This window comes from Phaethon lepturus, unplaced genomic scaffold, assembly GCF_000687285.1.
Source record: "Phaethon lepturus isolate BGI_N335 unplaced genomic scaffold, ASM68728v1 scaffold4649, whole genome shotgun sequence".
Classification (NCBI taxonomy): Eukaryota; Metazoa; Chordata; class Aves; order Phaethontiformes; family Phaethontidae; genus Phaethon; species Phaethon lepturus.
Window position 1 is genome coordinate 11,295 of NW_010562610.1, and position 10,742 is coordinate 22,036.

Sequence of the window (10,742 nt, forward strand, 5' to 3'; positions counted from 1 at the left end):
CACCCACCCCAAGACATTTACTTTGTCTCAGTGAGCTACCCTGAAATTGGGTGAGCACAGAATGACTCCAAAATCTAAGAAGGAGAAAGATGATGGCCGGACAGGTTTTTAATTAAGTTTCCACGCTATAAAATGCTTTATTTGGTGCACAGCTCATAGTTTAAAAACATTTTCAAATATTTCACAGGTTAGTAACTGACAAATGTCTCTACCTACAATGACTTTCAGAGAGCAGAGACGTAATACAACTTTACTGACTTCTACAGGTTGCCATTTGCCCAGCATGTGTGATTTTTCACAAGCAAATACTCATCACACACAAAACTCCCACCAATTTCAACAGAAATTACATCAGCCTCATTCTGAATTTACACGGGCTTAAAGAGAAAGCAGAAGGTTTTTCAGGCACATGCATTTAACATGCCCAGTAGTCTTTGGCCTAGTGGCTCTCAAGATAGATCCATGAGTTCCTCCAACCTTGCTTGTGACCACAGGAAATTGCTGCTTCTGCAAGCCCATCTGACACAGAGGGCAAACAATGTCCAGAAGTACATAGCTTTTTCAGTATTGGCCACCAAAGATTGGCAAGAGTTGCTTTAATACATTTATGCAAAAGAGATTTAAGCAAGCTATTTTTTAGCAAAATTCTAGTTATTGTTTCCAGCCAATATAAGCAAAGAATCATGTCTAAGCCTTCTTCTGCCAACAGCATACAAAAATACAGTTAGAAAGGTACAAGCAAAGATAGGGAATTTTTAATTAAGTTCCCAACTACCATATAGAGCACAGTAAACATCTGAGTTCTTGATTTCATACTCTCTGTTCACCTCAATCATATATTCTTTCTTTTTTATATATTTCCCCTTATGGCCCCTGGCACAGACAAGACATCAGGCTAGAAAGTCCTTTGGGTGATGCAGAAGAGGCATCTAATACTCCTTGGCATACTTGTTATTATACATAGTTGTACTTCCACAGCAGGTAAGGTGCTTTACACACAGTAAGTATTACTCAACTGTTTCTAATGGGAGAACAGAGATAGTAAAGCTACTTCCACATCTGATACCTCAAGCTAAGTCAGATGTTTGAGTTGCATGCTATACTCCAAGGCCCTGAACTACCTACCATTCAGTAGGAGTTGTCTCCATTCCAGAACAGGGCCAATGCTTACAACCAGGTTTGTTTGGCAGGTTCCATTAATATTTGTAAATCTCTTTAATGTTCTACTAAGAGAATGTTTCTTCTTCTATGTTTCTCCAATAGACCAAATGATGGTATCACAATCTGTAATTGTAATTATATTCATAAAGTCTCCTTTCCTTCCTCTATGCTTAGAGAATGTAGTTACTCACACAAGCAGCCTTCCTGAATTTACATGGGAACTCAAGAGAAACTTGGGTTTTGAATAAGAAATAAAAAAACAGAGAACGCATTTACAAAGCTCCAGTGCCCTAGAGAACAGGACCATACTCCGATATAAGGAAGTAGGTGACACATTAATTTCTACTCCCTCACAACGCAACAGTTTGCACTACAAAATAAACTATGAATATGAAGAGGATCCTGTCATGTTGGTTGGCAACCCCCTTTCAGAAGTTTCAGGCATTAACAGCAAAAACTTTACTTACTCTAGCAAGTCATCTTCTTTCTGGAGTATTCATACATTACCTTGGATAAGACACAATTGTACATCCATCTCACTGTACAAAATGTTGGCACAAAGCCATTACTACAGACAAAGCACATCAGAATATGCTCAGTAGTCCTTGAAAGATTTCACAAACATATCTTTGCTGAGGAAGATTGATCAATAAAATAATTTCAGACCACACAAGATTGTTGCCATCTATATTAAAAAGTTAACTTTGCTTCAGATCATTTCAAGCCATAAAACACAGTGGGTAACTTGGGGCAATCTTTCTGACAGTGGCCGCACAGTTTCACCAGTTAAAGCACTAAGGTTGCTAAAGGAATTTTATTTACTGGCAATACACCCAAACCAAGGTTTCACTACACACATACACAGGCTTATGATCAAATAATAATCTGAATCATAATATGCTATTTGCTTTCAGCTTACAAGGTCAAAAATTGGAAATTATTTATTCTATGGCCTGTGGGAAAATACAGAAAGAATAGTAAATGACTTTTGTATCAGTGACAAATGTCTGTTTTGATAACAAGCAACCAGTCTGAGTTAAAGTACACTTGGACCTCGACAAATATGGACACCTCTCTCCCCCTCTTTCAACGCTCCCTTGGGCACCTTTCTAGATTTAATTACATAAATGGGTGAAGTTGCAAAATTAATGTACTGAAAGCTGTTAAGTTGTCAGAATCTATAAGCTTAACATTGAATAGCTTGAAAGCTTAACTTTGATGGGTGGACTGTTCGGTGGATGAGGAATTGGTTGGATGGTCACATCCAGAGGGTAGTGGTCAATGGCTCAATGTCCAGATGGAGATCGGTGACGAGTGGTGTCCCTTAGGAGTCCATATTGGGACCAGTACTCTTTAATATCTTTATCAGTGACACAGTGGGATCAAGTGCACCCTCAGCAAGTTTGCAGAAGATACCAAGCTGAGTGGTGTGGCTGACATGCCTGAGGGACAGGATGCCATCCAGAGGGACCTGGACAAGCTTGAGGAATGGGCCCATGTGAACCTTATGAGGTTCAACAAAGCCAAGTGCAAGGTCCTGCACTTGCACTGGTGCAACCCCAGGCATCAGTACAGGCTGGGGGATGAAGGGATTGAGAGCAGCCCTGCTGAGAAGGACTTGGGGGTGTTGGTGGATGAAAAGCTGAACATGAGCTGGCAATGTGCGCTTGCAGCCCAGTAGCCCAACCGTATCCTGGGCTGCAACAAAAGCAGCATGGCAAGCAGGTCGAGGGAGGTAATTCTGCCCCTCCACTCCACTCTGGTGAGATGCCCATCTGGAGTACTGCGTCCAGCTCTGGAGCCCTCAGCACAGGAAAGACATGGACCTGTTGGAAAGGGTCCAGAGGAAGGCCACAAACATGATCAGAGGGATGGAACACTTCTCCTAGGAGGACAGGTGAGAGAGTTGGGGTTGTTCAGCCTGGAGAAGAGAAGGCTCCAGGGAGACCTGACTGCAGTCTTCCATTACTTAATGATGGCTTATAAGAAAGATGGAAACAGACTTTTTCGCAGGACAGTGATAGAACAAGGGGTAATGGTTTTAAACTAAAAGAGGGCAGATGTAGACTATATCCAAGGAAGAAATTTTTTTACAATGAGTGTCATGAAACCCTGGCACAGGTTGCCCAGAGAGGTGGTAGATGCCCCATCCCTGGAAACATTCAAGATCAGGTTGGATGGCACTCTGAGCAACCTTATCTAGTGGAAGATGTCCCTGCTCACTAAATGAGCGGAGTAGATGATCTTAAAAGGTCCTTTCCAACCCAACAATTCTATGATTCTATATCCTAAATATTAGAAAAATTTTTTTGCAGCTAAATCTATAATACCCATGAATTTTGCATCTCTGCAATAAAAAAGAAATCTTTACAGACAGATTGGCTTTAGTCACAATACCATGAGTTAGGAATTGAATCTGAACTCATTCACAGAATAAATTCTTTTTTCCTAGATAAACACTTCTGATATTACTACTGCAGTAATGGGAAGTACCTTTTTTTCTCCACATACTAAACTAAGTTATATAGCATATAGCTCTAAACAGCAGGCTATAGATTTCATACATAAACAGTATGCCCCATTTAGTGGGGAAAAAAAAAATGCAAATGTTCACAGCAATTGTATTTGCTGCTAGCCATAGCATTACAACAAAAATTTAGTCTTAGAATTAAAATTGAATTGAGAGCAAATCCACAACTACGGCTCATTAGAGATATCCTACATTAGAGTGCACAAATTACAGTACAGTATAAAAGCATAATCAGAGGTTCTTTCACTGCTTGATAAAGGATTATTTTGTATAATATCTTCTGCTTACTTTAAAGCAGAACAACATAAATTTAGTGGGAACTAAACCAGCATAAATTAAAGCATATTACTAGAAAGAAATTTAAAACCACGTAGAAAAAAGAAAAAAAAAGGTAGGAAAGGAAGGAAATTTCCTTTTCTGCAAGGAAAGCAGAGTATTGCTATTATCTCTCAATCCCAGATTAGCAACAATGGTACATCAGATGCTTGTAAAGTTCTCTACAGCCTCTATAGTCCTTTCTTCTGTGACCACTAAGTTGCTCCTGTTTACTTTCAGACAAATTTCTGATTTTGAGCATACTGGAACATGCAACAGTAATGTAATAGCACAAGACTCCAAGCTAAAGCAAGACTTAAAATGCACTCCAAAGAGAGTTAATGAGCCCTGACTATTTAAAATAATGTGATAACCTCAAATTCAGGTTTACTAAGAGTTTTGGATATAAGATATGATCCACACATGTCCCTACAAGACACATAATCACTGTTAGCTTTGAGCAATTCATTAGATGCTATGAGGTTTTGAAGACCGGTGACAGCAGACTAGAACTGGATGCTTGAACTTGGAACCATGTGCAGATATCCACATGTAATAGACTCCACTACCTGAGAAAGAAATGCCTCCTACTCTGTGAATTATCCCTATATAACCATAATTTTCAGCCAAGTATGTTAAGGTAACTTAATTGCAAGACAAGTTCCAAGCCCACAATCTAATTCTCTGCCAAAGGCATCTTTACATCTCCTTTGAAGTTCCAGTGAAAGTTAAAGTTTAACTCTCCCCAGGATAAGCAACACTACACATGACCTGGCATAAAAGGCTGTGGTTCCATGAACAGTACAGTACCTGGACCCACAAACGTCTGGATCACTCAGCAAGAGTCACCTGATCTGCAGGCTGGTCACATCCCCCTGTCAAATCACCATAAATGACAATATCATGCCTATGGCAGTTCTGTGAGTCTATGACAGCTTTGTGTCATGCTCCTGTGAAACCCCCCCATCAATCTCACGTGAAAAGCCCTAGAAACAAGCCCCAGTATATCATTAACACCACAACCTAAGTTATTTTGAACAAGTCCATCTGGGTTTGGTTCTTACCCTCCAAAATGTCTTCATAAAGTGCATGTACTCCTTCTGGCACAATGACAGCCAAGGCAGTTCCACACAGCAGCCCAGCACCCAGAACAGTCACCAACTTTAATCTCTCCTGCAAGCAAGTACAAAACAAGTGTCATCTTTAAGAATGAAAATGTTTTCTTTACTCTCCTTCATGAACAGAGGTTGGGGTGGGGGGTGCGAGTGATCCACAAAACCTCTTGCTTATTTTTATTCAAGAGCGCCAGTTGCATAGTCCTGTATTTCTAATGATTAACTTTCTGAAAAGTGAACATATCCAGTGTCCAATGCAATCAGCTGAAGTAGGAAATTAAAGTTAAAGATGACCCATTTGACTGTTAACCTCAGACAAGAAACGAAAACATAGCTTGAAAATAGCAAGAATTGCTATATTTGGCACTAATGATTATTGGGGTCCAAGTCAGCCTCTGAAGGCCTGCAGAGACAGAGAAAGATTGAAGGTACCTGAATTTTGAAGCATGTTTGCAACTCTACGTTTTATCTCTACTCTGGGTTTGTTTTAAAATATATCCTTCCTACTAGAAATCATACTTAAGCATGCAAGTTCCCCTAAAATCTCTGCTAGGTACGGCACAGTGCAAGATAAATTGCCTGTTCCCAAAAAAAGTCAATCTAAATAATAAGAGAAAATACAAGAAAGAAAACTGAATTACCAAAGTAAGAACAGAAAGACAAGAGAACCAATAACGTAGATGCATCTACACATACAAATATATTGGTCAAGTATGAGTGTAAACTGCTAAGTCAGCTATATTTATTTAACAAAGAAAAGTTTTAGGACTACAGAAAGAAAAGAGGCAGATTTTATCGAGAAAAGCATCAAGAGCTCTACTTTCACCTACAGGTTTAACGAGACAGAATAAATGAAGTTAAGCTGTTATAAGACCGTTACATGATAGATGAACTATATTTCAGTCTCTAAACCAAACAGCTACTCCTGTGCAGAAGCTTGTCCTTAAAACTACCATACTTTAATGGCCTTCTGTTTAATAGGGTATCACTGAAGAACAGACTTTCTTTAAAAACATAAAACTGTGGATAAAAAAGTAATTTAAGGGAAAGATACTTTTTTTTGTACTTGAAAGATCTGATGATGTGTTTCATGTATTAAAAAAAATAAGGTGCCAGGTAAAGTTTTAGAACTACAGCATCACAGCACTTGCAGGCTGTCAGGTAGCTACAAAATACAGTAGAAGGGACTGAATCCCCAAAATAGGTGCAAAACCAGAATTATAAAAATAATTTTAAAAGGCTTACTCAAATGAGAGTTTGAATGAGGGAACTGCATCAGTCAAACTGATAACGGTGCCAATATACATTTCATGTCAATCTTTTTTTCTTTTTAATCTGATTAGGAGATGCATAAATGCAGACCAGTGCTTCTTGTTTTTACAACCATTTCTAAGCCTTCCAGTAGCCTTTAAAGTCTTTAACTCCTTTTAAAAGGCACTTAGGGCAATAGAAATTATATTCCACTCTCCAGGTAATTACAGACCATGGCAATCCCCTTTCCTGTCTGCAGAGACAGGTTTTTAAATGGATTTGTTACATAAATATTGCAAATTTGCAATTAAACAAAAAATACATAACCTTAGTATTATTATAGCCTAGTAAAGAAAAATGGTTTAGTTCATATTCCAAGAAGAATTTCTACAAAAAGATTAAAAAACACACAGATAAAGAGTTGATAAGTACTTGCTACTATGAGTAAGGGTTATCTTCCTAGTTATATTCTAATTTTTGGCAAAAAGCTTAGAGAGGTATCACCCCTCCCCTCATGCCTCCCAAACTGACTAAATTCTGTTTTACCAATATAAGAACAGTTTACTATTGCTTTTTGCTTCCTTGTGACTACAACATTGACAGGCTAACGTCAAAGTCACATACTGAAAACCCAGTTACATAAACATCTAATAGACTCTAAAATACAACAACTTGCAGAGGTTGTTTCTCATCATTTCTGTAACAGCCCTTATCATGTAGCAACCATGGGAGTTTAGATCCTCACAACAACTGCGTAGCATACATTTTGTGACTGACCATCATCTTCCTCTGTATACAATGAGATGTCTGGGTGCTACTAAAATACTAACTACTGAGGACCTGGATACAGAGGTCAGTGTTTAATTAACAGGAAACCACCTGTCACACACCCTTATTACATCATCCGTTATCCTTCATGCACCATAGTGACACATGTTGTTTAATCTCACCGAAATAGGCAACACTTTCATAGAAAAAATAGGAGGCTCTAGAGAGATGCACAACCAGTTTTCTGAAAGCAAACCCAGTGTAACCATGCAGAAACAATTAGAGCATTGCTGGGGAAAATTCAAGTAGTAATGTGCAAGAGATGAAAACACCTGTAGAGTTTCCACAAGTATGCATAATATGCTGGCATATGTAACAATTATATCTGGTAAATTGTTATACAGTGTCAATCTACATGAAAAGATAATCTTCAACACCCACCATTAATAAAGACGTTTTGCAAACATACAGTATCTTACAAGGAAAAACAAGATTATTTTTATACTGCAGCACTATAATCTCTTTTATATGCATACATATAAAAACACAGGGGGGGAAAAAGTGTCAGAAGTAATACTGTTTTATTACAACTGCAAATACAGAGTACTACTTGCTTTCATTTGGGCATCTGTGAATTTTAAAGATCCATCAAAATAATACACACTAGCAATTTACTGTTTCAAGAGAAGTCTCCATCTCCTTTTTGGTACAAAATACTCAGACACAGTGAACACTGCAATCTAATAATTGCAGCCTACCCAGACAGGCAAAAGTCATCTAGTTTGATCCAAGAAATCAAACTATTTCAGTTACAAAACCAATTGTGTCTCTCTTGTTAAAGAACAAGAGCAACACACTAAACAGTTAAAAACACCCATGGAAAAAAAAAAAATCTTAAAATTCCTCAAATTAGCAAGCTGTTCCACAGCTCAGTATTTGCTTTAAATCTGCATGGTATTGAAACTCTTTTTTGGACCTAGCAAAAACTCGCACCTACTTTCAGCAGCAAGCAGTCCCACTCCAGCCAACACTGCCTGCCTCTGTTACACCAGCAAAAGATTCAAACTGCTAGTTTTTTTAATTTCATTTTTTGCATTTAGGCTACAACATAGCAGATAGCCTCAAGAGCTGGCATAGTGTTGTTTCCAGACCAAAGTCAGCCCAACAGAATACTGTAAATCAGGATTAAGCTGAAAGGGTAGATCTGCATACAGAAATAAAGTGAAGCTCTGTTCAGTCAGTACCTTTTTACCATCAATGTTTAGTTGTACCCAGCTTTGCTGGAGTTTTATACTTTCAAGAATATCCAAATCTAAATAAAATAACAGAAACCAATATGAAACTGGTTCATCAGAAGGCAACCAATATGTTCCACAGCAAAAACACTCATCTGAACAAATGTATTAACAGTAATGAATAATTTTATTTTTCTCCAGCATCTGGGGTACATTTTGTAAAACATTCATTTTTGTTTTCTAACCATTATAAGTGGCCAGTGGGAGGAGGCATTTTTCCTCACCAAGGCCATCTACAAAACTTTTTGCAAATGATAGAACGCATAGTCCAGTCAAATGACTGGAAATCCATTTGAAATCGTCCATGCTGCACAGGCCTAAGCAATCATTCTTAAACAAAACAATTCTAACTTCTAATTACACACTTCCAGGGTTAGCTAGTATTTGCACATAATTTGCAGAGATTCAGCTCTTCTTTTAAACCCACATAGCATGTGGAACCTTAAAATATCTAATTAAAGTGTAAAACTGAATCAAGAATTTCTGAGAGTTTAAGATACCACAATAAACATGACTGCACAAGCATGTACCATTGGTTAAAATACTGCACACACAAAAGGCTAATAAACATGTGATTACTACTTGTGCAGAGTGTTATTTTTGGATCCACAACAGATGTGTTGCCTTTCCTGCAGCTGTTGGAAGCCCCAAAAGGTTTAGGAGCCCCCTGATTTGACTATATAAATATAAAACACAAAAACACAGATCAAGAACTCTACCTTCAAACACCACTAAATATAAAGTCAGAGACAACAGGTGACCATCAAGCACATACACGAGGAAATGCAAAATTAAATAAAAGAGACAATGCTAGCATGCTAGGCAATGTTCTCCACAAATTTGGAAGAAAATCCTTTGTAGGCTTCAGGGCAAAAGTGAGTTTTGAAGAGCTAGACAGTGGAAGCAACAGCATTGAAGACATGTAACGGAAGGCCCATCAAAGCATCAGATGAAGCACCGGCAAAGCAGAACTATGCTAATGTTTATGTGAAGACTGAAGAATATATGGTCATTTAGCTGAATTGCACTGTAACCAAAACAAACAGCTTTTCCTTCCATGCTGTTCAGAGTCTACTGCTCCCAAAACCTCCTAATAATAATGGGACCAAAGGACAGGTGCAACCAACTCTCTGACTTGATGGAAGAACAAGTCACATCTCTCTTCTAGCACTTTGCTTTCCAAAAGCAGCGCTGCTCCCAGTAGAAATGGGAAACCCCTCATAAGAGAGCTCTTACTGCCTTAGAACAACTAAATTCTCACTACACCACATCCGTATACAACAATCCTCACTTAGAAGCAGAGAAAACCCTTGGGCATCAGAGGATATTAGGGAACTTCCAGAGACTGTAGCAATCACCTCAACAATCATCTCTTAGAAGCACCCAAACACGTTCACTTCTGAACTCCTGTACCACTTGGAAACTCAATCTATGAAAGTCTCCCTCTCCTATAACAATACTTTATGTACCCAAGATATTTTTCCAAAAGAATGCCTTGAGTTCCACGGGACAGTAACATAATTTGAAGTTGTGTTGTAATCAAAGACCTAAGGTTTAATTTCTAGCAGCAAAAGCTATGAACAAGGCTGTGAAACAAAACAAAGCTTTCTGAGATCATTCATGGAATTATTTTTAAAAGCCCTAATTTGAGTAGCCTATAAACATGTAATAAGTCAACCTCTGACTTCAGTAGTTTCTGACACAATCTTCTAAGAACACCTATGTCCAGCTGCTTTCCACCACATGCTGAGACTTTATTTCATCTGTAACCAAGACGGTTGGATCAGATTTGCACATTTAAATGGCTTTTATACACACTGTAGAATAAGTATAATTTTGCACTGCGATTTTGTATTAATATCGCACTCACAACTTCCTTAAAAATCTTTTAAGGTTACAACATCACCCAAAACAGTACTGCCGTACTCGAAAGGGGAGAGCACTAACTCCTCCTGGTAGATCTCTCCATCTAGTTTCCGCTATTCTTCCTTAGCAACCAACGAGCAGTTTGGAGAAGCTGTCTTACCTCAGAAAAATTAACTGCCAAGGGTATAATTCCTGCCACATAGCAGGCGACCAGCATGGCCAGAGACAGGAGGCAGATGGAGCGGAAGTCATCCATTTCGCTGCTTTCTGTCCGGTCCCTTAAAGTGAAATTCAACAGCAACTTTTCCACCTCGCCCCGCACGCCTTAACCCGTGCAGACACCGAGCTCCCAAGAAAGGCTTGCAGCCATGTCTGTCTTGCCCGGCGGTTTCGGCCGGCTCGGCCCCCAGCGGCAGCCCCTCCGAGCCTGGCGTGCGGCAG

The 10,742-nt window shown here is 38.9% G+C and overlaps 1 protein-coding gene across 2 annotated transcripts in view; it reads right to left on the bottom strand.

The window, feature by feature from the left end:
- The window catches only part of SLC39A9 (solute carrier family 39, member 9), a 19,560-nt gene extending 8,875 nt beyond the window's left edge, over positions 1-10,685 (bottom strand). The window contains exons 1-2 of one of the 2 annotated variants that reach the window (XM_010294306.1): positions 10,462-10,685; positions 5,071-5,179 (exon numbers count right to left, since the gene is read on the bottom strand). In XM_010294306.1, coding sequence (XP_010292608.1) covers positions 5,071-5,179; positions 10,462-10,557 — 205 coding nt within the window. In that variant the 5' untranslated portion in view covers positions 10,558-10,685. The remainder of the gene's footprint in view (positions 1-5,070; positions 5,180-10,461) is intronic. The other variant, XM_010294307.1, reaches the window with a different exon arrangement.
- Between the last annotated feature and the right edge of the window lie 57 nt (positions 10,686-10,742).